The sequence below is a fragment of the Excalfactoria chinensis genome, chromosome 25 (assembly GCF_039878825.1).
Source record: "Excalfactoria chinensis isolate bCotChi1 chromosome 25, bCotChi1.hap2, whole genome shotgun sequence".
NCBI lineage: Eukaryota > Metazoa > Chordata > Aves > Galliformes > Phasianidae > Excalfactoria > Excalfactoria chinensis.
This window is the reverse complement of record NC_092849.1, coordinates 2,876,166-2,895,272: the sequence shown is the minus strand read 5'-3', so window position 1 is coordinate 2,895,272 and position 19,107 is coordinate 2,876,166. Positions and strand designations below refer to the sequence as shown.

The 19,107-nt window shown below is 53.1% G+C and overlaps 2 protein-coding genes and 1 long non-coding RNA gene across 7 annotated transcripts; 2 read left to right on the top strand and 1 right to left on the bottom strand.

Annotated features, from left to right (window-relative positions):
• The first annotated feature begins 1,604 nt into the window (after nucleotides 1-1,604).
• NCAPH (non-SMC condensin I complex subunit H) lies at nucleotides 1,605-10,364 on the top strand. The gene is made up of 17 exons (XM_072356974.1): nucleotides 1,605-1,871; nucleotides 1,944-2,037; nucleotides 3,054-3,146; nucleotides 3,681-3,819; nucleotides 4,331-4,443; nucleotides 4,733-4,922; nucleotides 5,404-5,495; nucleotides 5,638-5,843; nucleotides 6,265-6,413; nucleotides 6,840-6,943; nucleotides 7,613-7,735; nucleotides 8,055-8,162; nucleotides 8,424-8,585; nucleotides 8,808-8,921; nucleotides 9,161-9,246; nucleotides 9,439-9,514; nucleotides 9,897-10,364. The coding sequence occupies exons 1-17, from the start codon at nucleotides 1,663-1,665 to the stop codon at nucleotides 9,954-9,956; spliced, it is 2,118 nt and encodes a 705-aa protein (XP_072213075.1). The 5' UTR covers nucleotides 1,605-1,662; the 3' UTR covers nucleotides 9,957-10,364.
• A 220-nt stretch (nucleotides 10,365-10,584) lies between these two features.
• On the bottom strand, nucleotides 10,585-18,299 carry LOC140262564 (uncharacterized). Of its 5 annotated transcripts, none has more exons than XR_011905841.1 (7): nucleotides 18,109-18,290; nucleotides 17,259-17,608; nucleotides 16,495-16,923; nucleotides 14,881-15,022; nucleotides 14,040-14,088; nucleotides 11,686-11,757; nucleotides 10,585-11,601 (listed from the first exon to the last, which is right to left on the bottom strand). It is a non-coding gene; the product is annotated as an uncharacterized lncRNA (long non-coding RNA). The 5 variants fall into 5 exon arrangements; XR_011905839.1 differs by having other exon boundaries at nucleotides 16,623-16,923; nucleotides 18,109-18,272; XR_011905840.1 differs by lacking the exon at nucleotides 14,881-15,022 and having other exon boundaries at nucleotides 13,935-14,088; nucleotides 16,623-16,923; nucleotides 18,109-18,299.
• LOC140262542 (uncharacterized) lies at nucleotides 12,581-13,598 on the top strand. The gene is made up of 2 exons (XM_072356928.1): nucleotides 12,581-13,546; nucleotides 13,590-13,598. Exons 1-2 carry the CDS (start codon nucleotides 12,581-12,583, stop codon nucleotides 13,596-13,598), a joined length of 975 nt encoding a protein of 324 aa, XP_072213029.1.
• Nucleotides 18,300-19,107: the final 808 nt, after the last annotated feature.

Below are 19,107 nucleotides of genomic sequence, written 5' to 3'. Positions count from 1 at the left end.
AAGAATCCCTGCACGCCTCCATCAGCGACAGCAAACATCCACCAGCAGGTCTGAGTCGTAAATCAAGTTTCCCAATATCCCCCCAGTGATGTGGTGGATTGGGAGCTGATAGAGTGGGAAGCAGCCGGTTGTAGAAGTTTCTGTCACCAGATGATGCATTCTCTTAATTTCCAGTTAAAATACAGAGCATGAATATTTCTGTCCTCGCCTCCACCCGCTGGTGGCAGGGGATAATCAAATGCTTCACACATCGCTATTGCAACTGCAGGAATAATTCATCTGGACATCACAAACCCTCACGGTTTTCTATGCCTTCTTTATTTGGGATGCAAAGCTGGGTGTACTGATTTGTTTACACAGGCCACTAGAAGCTCTGTTAGGAGGAAAGCATCACGAAGCACGACTTGTCTTTTATAGCCTCCCCAGTTTAGTCTGTCCCCGCTGGAGCCAATGAAGAAGAGGGTCAGACCTCTTCGCTTCTGACCCGGAGTCATTTGGAAACAAGAAAGAAGCCCTATAGGGTTTTTCCTCCCTCCCCTCTCAGAGTTCCTCTGAATTGCTACTTGCACAAGTGCCCTGGACCTCCGTGATACTCGAGCTGTGTTAACAAATAGATGCCAATCTCCAGTAGTTGATTTTATGGCCATTTTTGGGGGTGGTTGGAGTTCAGTGCTGATGGCAAGGCCGTTCTTCAGCTCTTGTCTGGGGAGGGGAGGGCTGGCTCAGCAGCACACACGCTGTTTTTCCCCCATCATCTCTTCCTGAGGACTCCGAGCGCATCTTTTCCTCTTGCACCATCCAGTGGTTCAGGCTGGAAGTCTGCGGGGAGGAACTCAGGCATCCAAATGTGAGGCAGTTGCAGAAGCTGTTGGTGCACGGAGATTAGGAAAGCTGTCTGTAGGGCTGGCAATGCCCCTGGTCCAAACTGTACATGCAAGGGTTGGCTGATAAAAAGCTAAATGTGAGCCAGCAGCGTGCACTTCCAGCATGGAAAATCAATGGTGTGTTGGGCTCCATCAGCAGAGGGGGGGGGGGCAGCAGGGACAAGGAAGAGGCTCGTCCCCATCTGTTGTAGGGCCCATCTGCTGTGCTGCATCCTCAGCACAGGGAAGGTGTGGGGATGCTGGAGATGGCCCAGAGGGCAAAAGGAGATGGTGAGCAGGAGCGCCATCGTTGTGATCAGCTTCTTACAAGGGTGGGTGGCGAAACAGCTTCTTACAAGGGTGGGTGGCAATGAGACAAGGCTTAAAGCTCAAGGAGGGAAGGTTTGCATTAGGAAGTTCCTTATGGAGAGTGCTGAGGAGCTGGAACGGGCTGGAGATGCTGTGTCCCTATTAGTGCATAAGGCCAGGCTGAATGGAACCCTGGGCTACTGCAGAATAAAGGGATTTAATGAGATAAAAGGATTTAATGAGATAAAGCGCCAATAAAGCGCTGTGAGCAGAGCAGACCCCAGAGCCGCTCCGCAGCACCTGAAGGGAGCGACCGTTACACCGCGCGCCTAAATTTAAACTAGGAGGCGGTTCCGCGGTGTGGGACCCCCTCGCGGCTTTGGATTGGTGGAGCGAGAGGAAGGCGCGCTCTGATTGGTCCAGAGGTGAAGGGAGGGGCGGGAGCTCGGAGGAGAAACTTCCGGATCGGTGGGAGCTGCTTCAGTCCGCCATGAGGGCCGCGACCCCGCGGAGGGGCGGCGGGGAGCCGGTCGAGGCTTTGGCGTCGCGTTCTCTCAGCGGCCCGGCCACCCCCACGCTGGTCGAGTGTCCCGGGAACGACGATGAGAGGGAAAGGCGGCAACGGCGGCGCTCGCGGGTGGTGGATCTGCAGCTCGGCGGCACCGAGTCACCGCTCAGTCTCTGCTCCCCGACGCTCAGGTAAGGCCGGGCCTCTGGGGGGGCTGCAGGCGGTCTGGGCTCCTCTGACACGGCCGAGCTTCCTTCTCTCAGGCAGGCGGACGCGTCGCTGCCGGCTCTATCGGGATGGACGAACGCGCAGATCTCGGAGCATTACGCCGCCTGCATCAAACTGTCCGCTGAGAACGTGAGTTGGGGGGTCCCTGCTCTGACCGCCCCTGGGTTTGGGGTGGGGGTGATGCTCTGCGACGTGTGACAGCTCCGCAGTGAGCGTAGAACGGCTCGGGTTGGAAAGCAGACAAGTTCCAGCTCCCTGTCACAGGCGGAGCCACCAACCTCCAGGTTTGCTACTAGCCCAGGTTGCCCAGGGTCCCATCCAACCTGGTCTTGAGCCCCTCCAGGAGTGGTGCAGCCACAGCATCTCTGGGCAGCCTGTTCCAGCACCTCAGTGCTCTCTCTGTGAAGAACTTTCCCCTGACATCCAATCTGAACCTTCCCTCCTTGAGTTTATTCCCTCTTGTCCTATCACTGTCTGCCCTGTTGATCCCCTCCTGTTTATAAACCCCTTTTAAATGCTGTCAGTGAGGTCTCCTTGCAGTCTTCTCCAGCCTGATGAGCCCAGCTCCCTCAGCCTGTCTTTGTAGGGGAGATATTCCATCCCTCTGATCATCCTCATGCCCTCCTTTGGATCTTCTCCATCAGCTCCACGTCTTTTCTGTTCTAGGGGTCCCAGTCCTGGATGCAATACTCCAGATTGAGCCTCATGAGGGCAGAATAAAGAGGGACAGTTACCTCTCCCTGCTGGCCATCACTCTACTGATGGAGCCCAGGCTCCATGGGCATCCTGCAGGCTCATGTTAAGTTTTTCATCCATCAGGACCCCCAGATCCTTCTCTGTAGGGCTGTTCTCAAGGATTTCTTCCCACAGTCTGTATACATATCTGGGATTACTCCAACCCTAGTGTAGAACCCTGCTCTTTGTTATGTTGAGCCTAGTTAGGTTCACACAGGCCCACCTTTCAAGTTCCTCTGGATGGCAATCCTTCTTTCTGATGTGTCAGCTGCACCACACAGCTTGGTGTAAAGCTGCTTTGGGCCTTTCAAACAGGTCAGAGTGGGCTGTGAGCACCCCACAGGTTGGTGGCTTGAGGGTTGACAGCATCACGTTCTGGGTTTTGGTTCTTACCTGCGTTTGTATTGCAGAAAATCAACACCAAGAATGTTTTTGGCTTACATCTGATAGACTACATGACAGATATACTGAAACAGAAGGACTCCGAGCTGATCAACTTCAAGGTGAGTTGGTCACGGAGGCGTTGGGCCTCTGAATTTTAGCTCTAATAAATCTCAGATAAATGAGTTTTCAGCAAGAAATGTGGTAGAGGCAGCAGTGTCATTTTTTTAGTGGAATTTTATACTGCTGACTGCTTTGGTACTGTAGGAGTTATAGGTTAAGTGCCTCTTTCAGTGGTGGTCCTTCAAAAGGAGAGCTTTAATAATAAGGCTTCTGAGGTAAGTATTAGGTATCATAGTATCGTGCGAGTTGGAAGGGACCTTAGAGATCATCGAGTCCAACTCCCAACTGGTGTTTCAGCCAGGAACAGGGCAGGGCTGTGATGGGAAAGAAGGTGATGTGACCTGAGTGTAGGAGAGACAGCAGGGATGGGTCAAAATAGGAAATGACCAAGCAAAGACTCCTTGCTATTGATAGTTCCTTGTTGCTCCAAGAGTGTTCGAAAACTCAGCTCTGCATCTTGTTTTCTGCATTTACCTCCTGATGTATCTTGTTCCTTTTCTCACTAAAAACTGCATCCTTTTTTCCTCTGTCAGATGGCAGCTGGCACCATCGATGCCAGTGCGAAGATCTACGCCATACGTGTGGATGCGGTCCATGCTGATGCATACAAAGTTCTTGGAGGCTTAGGCAAGGAGTCTGCACCCACTAAAGATGTGGGCAGCCCAGAGGAAGGTGTGCTATTCACTCCTTTTCCACCCACAATACTTCCTGTGTTCTTCTGTAGCACCCCTGAATTTCAAAGCACTGTTTCTTTCTATTAACACGTATATCTGGGAGAATGCTGCTAGCTTGATGTATTTATTTCTTCTTAAGGGCTGTGAAATACTGAGTTTCTTTGGAGAAGTTTGAGATGAAAACTTGATGCTCAGCCCTGTATTTGAGTGCTTGGCCAGCTAGGTTTGACTGCAAAACAGGGATGATGTTTGAGAATGAAGCACCCCACGCTTTGCTGTCCTTTGCTTTGAAGCAGAAACGTGTTGTTAGGACAGAAGAGGCAAAATGAAAAGAAACACATTGAGCAGCCACTGAAGTATTGGTGGTTTGTGCTGGTGGACACCTAATTGGGTAGCTTTATGCCTACTGGGCTTTTGTGGCTGCACACAAAGTGAAATACAGTTGTGTTGTCCCTCAGTCATAGGATATCCTAGCAAGCTTTTCTAACCACAGCTTGTATTTCTTTCAGAGGAAGACAGTACAGCTTCCAAGAAAGTTCAAACAAAGAAAAAACACTCCTTCAAAACGATTGAACAGAACTTGAACAACATCAATGTGACAGAGGCCAATCGGAGATGTGAGGTGGGTGGAGGAAGGAATGCTCACCTCGTTTTTTGCCTTCCTATTGTTTTCCTTACTGTGCTTTCCCCTCTTGGGCTGTTAGATTCATGTGCACATCTGAATTCTGCTACTGTAGCACAGTGGTCCTTAATTGTGCCTGTTCCTCCTGTGGGAGGCAGTTGTGAGAGCTTTCTCCTCACTGAAGAAAGATGGAGGGGTTGTTCTCCCTTTGGCTTTGTATTTACAAATCTGCAAAGACTTCTACATCTCACCATCCATCTGGTTCCATTCCTTGATTCTGTGCCTGCAGGTTGACCCCATGTTCCAGAAAACAGCAGCATCTTTTGATGAATGCAGCACAGCTGGCATCTTCCTCACCAGCCTACGTACACAGAGCTGTCACAGTGAGCTCCTTTTTGACTCCAAGATCGCGCCTCTCCCATCTTCGGAAACCCTTGTTCTGCCCAACAGCGATCCTGTGAATGTGACAGATTTGAAGGGTGAGTGCTGGTAATCACTAAGCAATTGTGCCACCCAGACATCATTTTCATCTGCCAAGCGTACTCCTTTTAGTCTCAGCCAGTTTACTGATGCTTTTATTGACTTCTTGGCTACCTTGTGGCACCTTGCTGTGATCCTGCTTGGGCTGAGGCTGGTTGCTGGCAGGGCCGTGACCCTCACAGCTTTTTAGATCTCTGCATGTAGCTCAACCTGATGCACAGCATGTAATTGAGATGAGTGTGGTCCAGGTTAAGGGCTGACCTTTATAGAGTGCCTTAACCCTGTATTCCTAAACCCCATTACTCTGTTAAGGCTCACAGTGTTATGCCCACCCTTCTGTCAGAGATCTGACTGAGCTTCCCTTTCTGCTGAGAAATGAGCCTTAAATGCTTTTGAAACTAAGAATAACACCTGACATTTGTTTTACCTGCTGCTTATTTCATCCTGTGTCTGATATTTCTTTATTCTTCCTACCTTTAGTGCTGCTAGAAAAGTGTGTTTTAAAACGCCCCATTTATTCTACGCTGGCTGATTTCCAGTTCATGAAGTGGGATGCTGAATCCCATGAGGAGGTACGTAGCTGGCTCTGTGCAGGATCGAATACTTGAGCTGTATTTTCTGCTCTGTCACTCCAGAGCGATCCTGGAGCTGTGTGGGGCAGCAAGGTGTGCTGTGGGGTGCTGTGGCTTTTCCTTTGAACACCTTCTCTCGCAGTCAGTATCAGCCCTGCTGGATAAGTTTAAGAAGAGCGACCAAGTATTCGATATCAATGCAGAAAGGGACAGTGATGTGGAAGATGATGTTCCTGCCCTGTCAGATGATGACTTCAATGCGGACTCCCCCGGGAGTATAGCAGCAGAAAGGATTGGGGAATTTGCAGGAGACAAATCCCTTGCAGTAGTCCATGAGAGCAGCAAGAGGTGGGTAGTCGCTGCACCTTATAGCTTTGATTGCCAGCAGCAAGTTAAGATGGCTCTCTGGACGATCTTCTCTTTCCTCTGTGCATGTTTTCCATCTGGCTGTAGTTTGCTTTCTGATCAGGTTTCGGGTACATTGAGGAATGCACATCTCTGCCCTCCAGAAGAACCTTCTTGTATGGTCATGTTTCCTCTTCGGTCTGCTCTCTCTGCTCCCGTTTTCAGCCTGCCCTGCCCATCTCTTTTTGCAGCAGCCCCACAGACTCCAGACAGTGCAATACTCGCAGTACTGTTTGCTGATAAGAAAGCATGAGTCTTGCAGGCTGCTGTCTGTACAGAGCTGCACAGGGTGTTAAACACACTCAGGCTCAATGTATCTCAAAGGAAGGATTTTACTGAGCAGTGTGTGTGTGTTTCTTTCCAGAGCTGATGCGGTTTCTTTTGGAGAAGGAGACATTGGGACCATGTGCCTTCATCTGTCCATGAAACCAGGGGAATACTCCTACTTCAGCCCCCGAATTCTGTCAATGTGGGCTGGCCCGGAGCACTGGCACTTCAAACCTCGACACAAATGTATGTATGTATTCAGAGAATGGAGCTCAATATGCTGCTGCTTTCTGTTGGGAAATGGACAGTATGTGAATAGGAAACTACAGGAGACAGCCTAGATAAGGACAGCGAAGGTAATAAGGACAGGAGCATCTCCCTTCAAAGGAAAGGAACAGAGGAAGTTCTGTATGAACGTGGGGGAGAATTTGTTTCTTTTGTGGGTAACAGCACTGGAACAAGCTGCCCAGTGAGGTTATGGTTTCTCCTCTGGAGATAGTCAGAATGTATCTGGATGGGGTGTGCAGCCCACTCTAAGGATCCTGCTTTAGCAGGGGAGTTGGACTAGATGATCTCCAGAGTTCCCTTCCAACCCTGTGAGCCATAAAGCAAAGGCAGCAGAGATGAGACAACTCTGCATGCTCACGTTGGGAGTTTCCTTCCTTTCTGCAGCAAGTGTGAACTCTGAGAAAGAGAACAAGAAGAAGGCAAAGAAAGCATTTGAAGTGAACTTTGATGAGGATATTGACTTTGAGACCTATTTCCGTAAGACGAAGGTACGCGCTGAGTTTCTGCCTCTGTTCTCTTCTGCCCTATCAGTGCATCTTAGAGCTGCCATCAGCAGGTGGCTCACCTTTGTTCTCCTATGGAAGCTGGCTCAGTAAGCACAGCATCATGCACGTTCCTTGGTGCAGGGTCTTCTGGCTCCAAATCTTAGAGTTTTACCAACCTCAAAGTGAAGAATCAGGCTGGATTCTCTCTGGCCAATAATACCCTGTCATGAACTGAGACCCCAGAGGCCCAGAAAGCTGTGTTAAAGTCACTGCATGCAGTGTAGAACTCATCTTTGGAAGCGCTTCAGAACTTCTTTCAAACAAATATCCACGTTTGGTCATAGAACTGAAGAATTATAGAATGCCTTGAGCTGGGAGGGACCTTAAAGATGCATTCCATGGGCTGTTTGCTACCCACCATCAGCTCAGGCTGCCCAGGGCCCCATTCAACCAGGCTGTGAAGAACCATAGGGATGGGGCACCATCTCTGTGTGATCTGTTCCAGATCCTCACTCACCCTCTGAGTCAAGAATTTCTTCTAAATATTGAATGTAAATCTGTCTTTTTAGTATAAAACCATTCATCCTTGTCATGTCGCCATCTGCCCATGTAAGAAGTTGATTCACATCTGAGTACTGGAAATCACATGGATTATGGCATTACCTTCTGCAGGCTGCTTTAACTCTGAGCAAATCCATTCTGGAAAACCAGAACGTGAAGAGCACCACGCTTCCTGCAGACTTCAACTACAACCCCAACAACCTTGTCCAGCTGTTCCTCAAACCAGCTGCTAAGGTAAGAGGCTTCTCCGGAATCTTCTTTGCAACGTTCTGTGCACAGAATCACTCTTTAATCTGCTTGAAGTGCCTCTGGGATGCTCCTGAGGGCAAGAAATGAGCCAGCACGATGCCTGTTAGTGAACTAACCCTCTTGTGGATGCTGAGTTGTCTGTGCTTGGCTGTTGTGCTCTATGAGGGGATTGCTGGGTGGTACATGAGGAGGAAGAGGCAGCAAGCTCGAGAAAAGGGGTTGCAATGAATGAGCAAGATGTGGGCGTTGCTTGGGGAAAACCTCTTGTTTCCTCTTTCCTGATGTTGCAGTCTCATCTCTGCAGCTCTTCAGGCTGCCTGAGGCAGGCAGCTCGTTGGATCACGAAGATGAGATCGGCGAATATGATTACAGTAACCCCAACGACACCTCCAATTTCTGCCCTGCAGCACAGGTAACTGGGAGCCTACGTTTCTCTATCGCCTACATTTGACCTTCAGTTTTCTGCCAGGCCAATGCTGCAGGTCTCATAGAGCCCCACACTGGTGGGAGAGCCTTCATTTCTCTTTGTCTTTCCGTGTAGAACAGCCTTCTGATAGTCTGTGCTTTAGATCTCTGTTGGGTTTAGCTTTAATTCAGTCTGTGCACAGCTATCAGACCCTGTGTCTCCTCCAAGATGTCTGGGGGTGGCCTCACTGTGTCTCTTCTTGACCAGGCTGCAGATAGTGATGATGACAACGAGCCCGTTCAATTCATGGGCCAAACAGAGTTCAACATTACCTCTCAACCTGAGGGTCAAGATCACGAGCTCAATGGGATTGATGGTGTTGATATCACGATGTACGGGGAGCTGAACCTCATTGCTGAGCCTCAGAAGGTAAGGACTCATACTGTGCCCAGCTGTGTGCTGCTGACTGAGCAGAGACAGACAGCAACTTTCCTTGTGTGGGATCTCCAGGGATTTGCTAGTGGATGCTTTATTCTGGGATGATGTTATTGCTGTAGGAAAATCAAGTTTGGCTCTTGTTCCTTTGGTTGTGATTGAGGATGCTGTTGCTGCTCAGTTGCTCTGTGCTAACCCCCAATGCCTTTCCCTCAGGTCAGTAAGATCGCAATTCAATACGCGAAGACAGCCAAGAAAATGGACATGAAGAGGTTGAAGCAAAGCATGTGGGACCTTCTCGCTGATATACAGAAGAACTCAGTGGCACAGGTGAGTGTGGGCAGAGCCAGATGCTTTAACAGGCCTGAAGAGAAGAGCATGTCTTGCATGTAACAATACTTAGCTCCCAAGGAGATCACGTTAGTGGTAATTCCTTTCCAATAGCCTTGCTCCCATTGGATAGTTAGGAAGGATGGACAGTGAGCAGTGATTTGCAGTTGCTCTGAGCGTGAGGCTGAGCCCTGGGGAGCAAAAGCTGCCTCAGCAGTGTGTGTCTTTTTGCTGAATAGATTGAAGATGTGGAGAAACAGAGCGACATGTCAGTGGTGATGGGGGAGAAGGCCTTCAGCAGCGTCACAAAGGAACTGCTTCACAGGTAGAGTGGCCCTACAAAGGGTTGGACAGGTTGCATTTGGCTTGGCTGAGTCTTTGCTAATGGGATGAATGAGGTAGAGAGTATCAGAGTGGGGAAGGAGCTGCCACGTGCAGCTGATCTTTGGTGACTTGCAGGCATCCTCCATACACAGTCTCAGGCTCTGGACATCCTGACCTCCCTTCTGTTCCTTAGGTTGCCTTCTGTGATGGCTAAAAATCTGTCTGTCCCTTTGGCCTTTGCCTGCCTCTTGCACTTGGCAAATGAGAAGGTAAGAGCAGTGTATGTTTGCAAGGTGGGGGTAGGAGCAGCGGGCAGAGCACGCAGCATTGTATTACATCGGAATCTTACAGTTTAATCCCGTTTCGTGTTTATATGAGCACAAATCAGGTGGATGTGCTGGAAATAAAAAGCGCAGTATTTCCAGCTTCACTTCTGACCGCTGCCAGATGTGAGGAGGGGGGGGAGGGCAAAGGGGGTGAAACACATCCCTGCTTAATGTCATTGTGTGTTGTGAGTGCTACAGCAGCTGAGGGCAGTCCTCCATCTGTGCTGTGATGGGGGCAGAAGGGGGCTGGGGTTGTTCTGAGCAGTCCTTGTGTGCTTTTATCCAGCTCCCTGGCTCTCCTGAAGGCAGCTTTTTTGCTTTTCAGAACCTGAAACTGAACGGCATGGAGGACCTGTCTGATATCATTGTGAAACAAGGAGACTGAGCCTCGTGTGGAGCAGCTCAGCCAGGCTGACCCCCAGGCTGCAGCTTTGCTCCCCAGCTGGGCAGCGCTTGTTCTGCACCAGGGGCAGGTTTTCCTCCTCCCAGCATCGCTGAGAAGTTCTGCTGCTCTGTGGTAACTGGTGAACTGCAGCCATGGTCCCACCTGCCTCAACCTGGAGGCCATACAGGACAGCTGCTGCTTCGATGCATCCCTCCTCCCTAGGCTGAGGAGCAGAGCTCTGCAGTTCCTCTGTGAACCATCCGTGCTGTGAGCAGGATGTTGCTCTGTTACTGGGTTGCCTGTAACTCAGTGATATTTCCAGTCCTTACAGTCCTTTACCTTTGTCTGGTCTTTCCCTGACATGGCTGATACTGAGCTCCCCAATAATAAATTCCTATTCATTTTGTTAGAGCTGTGGCAGAGGACTCTAAAGCAAGAGGGGCTAAAATAAAACACGGGTGTTGAAGGAGAATCGTACTAAAACTCCCCAGGTCCCAACCAACTTGTGCTGCTGTGATGGATGTGTGAAGAGAGGCACTGAGCAGGTGGATGTTTGGGGGCTGCCCAGAGTCAAAGCAGCGCAGCCCTATGATGCCAATGGGAGTGGAGTATCATCAGTCACATAATTAAGTAATGATGTTTTTATTGATTTATAACTACAATAGAAAGCTGGACAGCCACAGCTGATGGCAGCAGCTGTTGTCCAGGAGGGGGATGTGATCCCCAACCCCAGGGAGGCTGCAACCATCCCCTGTATAATGGGAGTGGTAGCAGTGGCTGGTGGGGCTGGGGGCTGCTGGGCTCATTCTGCACCCCAGAATGAGGTAGACAAGCAGGGTCACTCTTGGGCTCTGGGGGTGGTGATGTGTTGGACCACATCAAAGGCCTTGCATGAGCCCAGGCAGCTGCCTGCACCACCACCAGGCCACCCCGGCCCCTCAACAGTCCTCCAGGCACCTCCAATGCAGCAGCAGGACGTGGTTCATGTCCAAACAGATGAAACTAAAGATGCTGACAATGTCCGTGGAAGAGGAAAGTCTTCCTGATGAGCTGCTGCCAGAGCTGGACAGCCAGGAAAGGGCAGAGCTTGCTACAGTGGATTTATGCCACACAGCCAATGAGCCCAGCTGTCCTCAGCAGCCTCAACACAGCTCTGTTCATCACAGCGGTCTCTGACTTTCCCATGACCAGCAGGGAGCAAAGTAGAGGCAGAGGCTGAGGCCAGGCCCAGCAGTGGCCTGTCCTGCAGGCAGCCAGCAAACTGGGCAGCTCTCCGAGTTGCTGCCCTGCAGCCTTTCCTGCTCCCCCAGCACACCACCAGAGCTGCCCGTACCGACCCCCATGGATGTCCCTGCGCCTCCTTCACCCAGCACTGCACATCTGATAGGAGAGGCACAGCAGAAGCAGCCCCGGGTGGTTCTCCTCCATCTGGTGCTGTCACCCAGCTGCATCTAAGACTCTTTACAGATGGGGGAGTAACTCACTGTTGTTTCTGCATCTGCCACTGGATGCAAATGCAGCATGCAATGATCGCCAGCAGCATGGGAACCAACGCAGCAATAGCTCCTTTCTGGCAGTACATGAAGATATCTTTCACTAGGACAACATAGAGGAGTTCTTCCATCTTACACTGCAATCCGTGTCACTGTGGAACGGCGCAACTGAGGAGCAGGTGGTGCCAGGGGATGGGGCAGGGATGGGGCACGTGCAGCTCTGTGCTCTCACTTACCCACACCATCCACTACAGCTTCCATCCCAGGAGGCGGCTGGGATTCTGCATCCCGTTCACCTCCACTCACACCTGTAAGCAAACAGAACAAAGCAGCTCATGTCAAACAGCAGCATCTCAGCCATAGCTCCTGGGTGCCTGCAGGGGCACCGTGCTGATACACAATAACCCCCGTGTGGAGCTGCCTGGAGACAGGGAGGAGAAGGGGATGGAGAGGGGAGGAAAAGAGGGGGATCCCCCAAGGCTTTGTCCTTTCAATCACCTCTGGGTTCCACCTCAGGTTCAGGAGCAGCATCCGACCAGGCAGCCACATTCAATGAACCTGGGTTATGAATGAATATATATGTTCTACAATCAGAAGCAGAGAGAAGTTTCCATTAAACGTGTGCAACGCCATCGTGTGCCACGTGGAGCAGCATTTGGCCACTCGGGCCCTTCTTACTGCAGGTCTTTGATGGGCACAAAGGAAGGAGATGGTGCAGCACAGGAGGAAAACCTGCCTGGCTCTTCCCCTGGGCTGGGGGCCGAGGGAGACCCTGAGTTGGGAACTGGGTGCTGCCCAGCACGTCCGCCATGCAATGGCCATGGGGACATAGCCTGATTCTGAGCAATGCACGTGTCACAGAGGGGCATTGTGAGCTCAGAGGAGAGGGGCTGGCCTCAGTGGTAACGGAACCCCCTGCTGTCACTTTCGATCTGCCCTGGCAGGTAAGGCAGCAGGCTCCTCCTGCTCCCCCATTGCAACCCTCCAAGTGATCCCAGTGCCCCAGATCTCACCCCAGTGTCTATTTGGGCATTTCTCCACAGAGAGAATTCCTCAGTTGTTGCTGACGGTGTGTCCATCACCCGACGCAGATTTACTGGGATCCTTTTTACTCCACTGGACACTGCTGTAATGCATCCCACCAGCAGCAGAGCAGTACCAGTGCCACTGCAACCTGTCCCTGTCCCCGTTGTCACCTACGTGGGACCTCAGGCCTCTACCCAGCCATGGGTACAAGGCGTGCAGAGACAGGGAGCGCAGCTGCCACCTGGGGGGCTGCCCCACACTGTGGTCCAGCTGCTACCTGGGGGGCTTCCCCCAAATATGGTTCAGCTGCCACCTGGGGGGCTGCCCCCAACTGTGGTCCAGCTGCCACCTGGGGGGCTGCCCCCAACCGTGGTCCAGCTGCCACAAGGGGGGCTTCCCCCAAATGTGGTCCAGCTGCCATCTTGGGGGCTGCCCTCAAGTGTGGTTCAGCTGCCACATGGGGGGCTGCCCCAAATTGTGACCCAGCTGCCACATAGGGGGCTGCCTCCAAGTGTGGTCCAGCTGCCACCTGGGGGGCTTCCCCCAAATGTGGTTCAGCTGCCACATGGGGGGCTTCCCCCAAATATGGTCCAGCTGCCATCTGGGGGTCTGCCCCCAACCGTGGTCCAGCTGCCACCTGGGGGGCTGCCCCCAAATGTGGCTCAGCTGCCACCTGGGGCGGTCCCCATGGTTGTGGGTCAGCTCCCACCTAAGGGGCAGGACTTACCCCTCCTCATGCTCCTCCCTGGGGGGGTGAAGCCGAGTATGCCCCCCCAAAATGCCCCTGCCCACTATTGCCAACATCCCCAGCTGGCAGGGACGCTGCAGCCCCAGCAGCCGATGGGGCGCGAACCTGGGGCCGTGTCCCATGGGGAGCCCCCACAGCCTGCAGGCAGCTGCTCACTGCAGGCCCCCGGCCGCCGCCGCAGAAAGGTCCGCAAAGCTCCACCAAGGCAGCATCAGGTGATCACCGTGCGCTGCAAACTGCCCGCCGGCTGGGCACAGAAAGGTCAGCCCCGTGGAGATGCCATGGTGCACACAGAGGACCAGCAGCAACCAGCGCCCACCACCGTGAGCCCCCGTCCCACCACCGTGAGCCCCCGTCCCACCACAGCTCCACTGACCTGCAGCACCGCAGCACCAGAGTCAGGTGGTGAGTTTGGGGACTGCAGGGTGGGTGGGTTGCAGGCTGTCCATACAAGGTGGCTGTGGGGAAGCTGGCAGTGCCTCAATGGGGATGTTCTTGCTTTTCCAGCAGCAACAACAAGCTCAGACGTCCAAGAGGACATCGACGACCTCCTGGCATGGATTAACAGCTGTAAGTTTGGGGGCTGTAGAGCTCAAAGGGGGGTGTTGGCACCGAGTGGCATTGACCCACTGGGGATGTTCTTGCTTTTCCAGCAGCAGAATCCAGCACTGAGATCCAGGCTGACAGCCAGGACATGGACGATCTCCTCACGTGGCTCAACAGTGGTGAGTTTGGAGGCTTCAGAGCTGGCGGGGGTGGTGTCTGCACTGAGTGGCTGTGGGAAGGCTGTGATCATCACTCTGGGGATGTTCTTGCCTTTTCAGAAGTGGCGAGACTTCAGGAGGTCCCCCAGCAGAACCAGGACCTGGTTGAGAACCAAACAGAGGGGACCAAAGACGCTGACGATATGGAAGGGGAAAGATTTCCTGAGCTGGACTTCCAGGATACGTCAGATCTGCTGCGTTGGATTAACGCCACAGAGCCACTGAGCCCAGCTGTGCCCATCAGCCCACCAGAGCCAGCCATGCCAACCACCGTGTGCAATGGCAGCATCCAGGCCACGAAGAGGAAGCTGCCAGAAGACCAGGATGCTCCAGAGCCAAAGCGCCGGTGCTAGATGAAGCTGGGTGGGCTCAGCACAAACAGCCCATTAGATTATATTATTTATGATACTTTATGTTGTTTTATGTTATTTTATGTTAAATTCTGTTCTGTTAAACTATGTTACTTTATGTTAAATTCTGTTAAATTATCAATAAATTACTTTAAATTATTAAATGCTTTGTATTCACTTTCTTTGCTACACCTGCACCTCCTCACTGATGTTCTGCATCACCTCTCTGCTGCCAATGCCCCCATTGCCTTGTTTTGTGCCTGGGGAAGGAGATGGTCACATACTGAGCACCAGCTGTGCTGACATGGGGGCACTACCCACCATTGGGATACCAGCAGGGCTCTGGCACAGGCAACGGCTGCGGGTTTGGCACAGCCCTCTCTGCAGGCACTTCTGCAAAGCAAGAACCACGAGAGCTTTCCATCATACACTGCAATCCGTGTCACTGCAGAGCGGTGCAACTGAGGAGCAGGTGGTGCCAGGGGATGGTGCAGGGATGCAGCACAGGAATACAGAGCGTGCTGGGATGGGGGAGCAACTCACTGTTGTTTCTGCCTCCGACGCCGGATCCAAATGCAGCACCCGATGATGGCCAGCAGCAGAGGAACAAACACAGCAATGGCTCCTTTCAAACAGTACATGTGGACATCTTTCACTGGGACCCCATTGGTGGCTTCTTCATCACCTGCATTTGAAGGTCATGCAGTCAGTGCTGCGCCTTGTGCCCAGCAGGCGATCTCAGCAGAGCTCTGATGTTGCCATCAAACCTTCTGGGAGGCCACAAAAAGGAAATGCAACAATAGAAGCTCTGACTGTCAGCCACAGAGCACTACACGGCCCTCAACGTTGGCACCAGTTGCTCTCATGTCCTCCGTGCCTTCAGGGAAGGTGGAGATGGGCACTGTGCAGCTGCTGCCCTGCAGACGAATGGGCTCGTCCATGGTAGCTCCATCTATCTCTTGAGAAAGAAGGCAGCAGAATGGGACTGTAAATACCTGCCCTTGTCAGGAGGAGAACGTCCTCAGGAGGCATTACTTCTCCAAAGGCATCGGTATTTTCCATGCATGTAGGGGCTGAGGGGGACACTGAGTCCCAAACTGTCCATCTTCCCATGCCCAGCACATCCCCCATGCAAGGGTGGCCCCAGGGCAGCGTGCTGTATGGCCATGGGGACATCCTGCCTTCCTGCCCCCCGTTCCACTCATCTTTGCTCACACACCTGCTCCTGGTGCTCGCTATAGAGCAGCATCGACCTTCCAGCAAGTTGCGGCCAACAGGAGAAGGATTATGAGTCAGCCATAGATCCCCACGCTCATCCCATGCTGTCACCACCACAAGCACAACCACTTCCCTGTTAACTCAGAAGAGGGGCTGACCCCAGCGGTCACTGAGCCTTCTGCTGCCACTGGATCTGCCACTGGATCTGCCATGGAAGGTAAGGCAGCAGGGCTCCTCCTGTTCCTCCACTGCAGCCCTCCAAGTGATCCCAGTGCCCCAGATCTCACCCCAGTGCCTATTTGGGCATTTCCCCACAGAGAGTATTTCTTCAATGGACACTGACTGTTGCTGGTGTCACGGCAACCCCTCCCTGTCCCCAGTGTCACCTATGTGGGGCCTCAGGCCTCTGCCCAGCCTGGGGTACGAGGTGTCCAGGGAGCACCACTCCCACCTGGGGGCTGCCCCCAACTGCAGCCCAGCAGCCACCTTAGCAGCAGCAGTTACCCCTCCTGATGCTCCTTCCCAGGGGGATGCAGCCAGGTATGCCTGCCCCCAATGCCCCTGCCCACCGCTGGGAACATCCCCTGCTGGCACGGATGCTGCAGCCCCCAATTCCATAGGGAGCCCCCACAGCCCACATACACCTGCCCATGTTAGGCCCCCAGCTGCCCTGGCCCCTCAACAGTCCTCCGAGCACCTTCAGTGCAGCAGCAGGTGCTCCCTGTGCCCTGCACCCTGCCCGCCAGCTGGACACAGGCGGTGCAGCCCTTGGAGATGCCATGGTGCAGCAGGAGACACAGCTACCAAAGGCAGCAAATAAAGAGTCCCCGTGAAAGACGTCCCCATGTACTGTGTAAAAGGACCTATTGCTGTCACTGTTCCTTTACGCATGAAATCAGTGTGTGCTGCACTTGTATCCAGTGGTAGAGGCAAAAATACCAGTAAGGTGCTTCCTCCACTCAACTCCTACATGCTCTTCATTACACAAAGCGAAGCCCATGGCATGGAATAGTGTCACAGCTGGGCCTTGTAAGCTCGGAGTGCAGCAATACATGCAGCACTGTCACCTCTTGGCCCTGTGGTGCTGGCTGGGGGATCCCTGCAGGCTGCTCCTCCTATGCTGGACTGCGTGGCCGCTGCTTGGGGAAGCCTTTCAGGGGCAAGTGGTGGAAATGTTAGCAGAATCACAAGGAGCGCATTCTGTCCAGCAGCTCTGTCCTGTTGTGAAGGCCGAGTTCCACGTGGGCTGGGCACAGAGCTCCTCCCCTTGCTGAGGGTACTGCCATTGTGGGTGAGGATTCTGTCACCTCGATCAACAGGAAACCACCGTTGAGATTTTCACATCACAGGAACATGGAAAGGTTTGGTCTGGAAGCAACATTGAAGATGTTAGAACTCCAATCATGTGTGGGGATACCACCCACCGGGTCAGGCTACCACCACCCTCCCTGGCTTTCAACACCAACAAGGATGAGGCAGCCACAAGTTCCTTGGGCAACACTTATACTGCCACTCAGGCCCCTCTAACTGGAGAGCTCTATGTACACAAAGTCAGCCTAACACTAGCAGCATGTAGCACCCAAGAAACAACCACCCAAGCTTCTCAAAGAAAAGAACCCATTGACCAGTCAAAGACTGAAGCTTTCCTCAACTATCGTAACCCAATATGATCAAATAAAAAGAAGACAAAACTGAAGACTTACCTCCATCATCTCTTTCCGAGTCAGATGCGCTATTTTGCTACTGTGCTGAATGACCGCTACAGCCTGCAGGCACAATGTGATCACACACTGGTGAGAAGCTTCACTGACTGTTGGGACTTCCCTGATCTGTGGTGACCTGCAGGGGAGGCTGCAGGAGGCAGGCTGGGGGCAGCAGAGCCTGCATCGTGTCCATGCTTGAGGGAGCTACACCCGGGGGGGCTCCCCCACAACTGTGCACGCTTTCCACTAAGCCACATCTGCTGCTTTCCTCCACCTGTCAGTTGTATCACGCCGAGCAGACAGACTGTCCAGCTGTGAAGGGATGCAGGTCTCGGACCAAGCAGCGGCTGCTGCAGAGAGAGAGGAACTGCTGAGGGCACAGCAGAAATCCCTGCTCTTCTTTCCTACCCAGCGCCTGGCACAGGCCAACCTCAGCCCTAAGGTGCATCACAACTTCCCGCCTCCTCCGTTAGCGGCGCCATTTTGTTTTCCCGCCTCCCAACACGTCTTCCCTCCTTCGCCGCCATTTTGTTTTCCCGCCCTCCAACGTCTTCCCTCCTTCGCCGCCATTTTCTTTTCCCGCCCTCCAACGTCTCTTCTCCATCGCCGCCATTTTGTTTCCCCGCCTGCCAATGTCTCCCCTCCCTCGCCACCATTTTGTTCCCTCCCCCTAAAACTCCTTACCGGGCGCTACTTCACCACCCGCCCCTCATTCTTTTTGCTATTTTTCCTCTCCAGTGTCTCCCTGCCGCCGCATCCCCACGTCCCACCCCATCTTCCCAGTGTCTTTTCTTTCATTTCTCGCCTCCACAGCATCCCACCGTTCTCCCATACCCGAACCCGCACGTACCCGCAGCACTGCCGGCTTCAGACGGGTCGGGGGGTTCCTCACGGAGAGAGGCAGCGCCAAGTAGAGACGCCATGACGAACGGATCGGAGATGAAGCTGCTCTCCTCCTCTCGCTGCCGACAAGCCAAAACGTTTCGCTTCACAGCGCAAAATGCGCAGCGGAATGGCGGCCGCTCCGCCCCCGTGCGAGGCGGGGCGCTGAGGTAACGCTCTGAGGTAACGCTCTGAGGTAACTCCCTCAGAGTCGGCCGTTACAAAGCGGCGTCCGTTATGTTCGGCGTGTGGGGGATCACTGAGCTCCGTCCCGGTACCAAAGAGCTTCAGCTTACGGCCCTTCCTCGTGTGACAACGGCAGAGATTTCCCAGTCGAGAAACGCACTGAGACGACATCAAACCTCCACCGTTCTGTACGCACTGCTCTGCATCGCGGCCTCACTACAGGGTGAGAATGGAGTCCGATCTTGTGCTGCCTCACAGCTGGGGAGGGATTGGGACTTTCGTCTCCTCTCCGCATCCCTGTCCCGGGTCACTGAATCTTGTCTGGAATGGAGCGAGTTTGGGCTTTAGGAGGAAAACAGGGCTGATAAGGCAGAGGTGGAATAAAGAGCGTGCTGGGATGGGGGAGCAACTCACTGGTGTTTCTGCCTCCGCCGCTGGATGCAAATGCAGCATGCAATGATCGCCAGCAGCACGGGAACAAACACAGCGATGGCGCCTTTCAAGCAGTACATGGGGACATCTTTCACGACTTCCTGCTCCTCGTTCCATTCAGCTTTGCTCACACACCTGCTCCTGGTGTTCACCACGGAGAAGCACCGACCTTGCAGCAAGTTATGACCAACAGGAGGAGGAGGATGAGTGGACCATAGCTCCGCACACTCGTCCCATGCTGTCACGAGCGCAGCCTCTTCCCTGTGAATTCAGGCCACACTTGAGCTGCCATGGCAGGTAAGGCAGCAGGCTCCTCCGGCTCCTGGCACTGTGGCCCTCCAAGTGATCC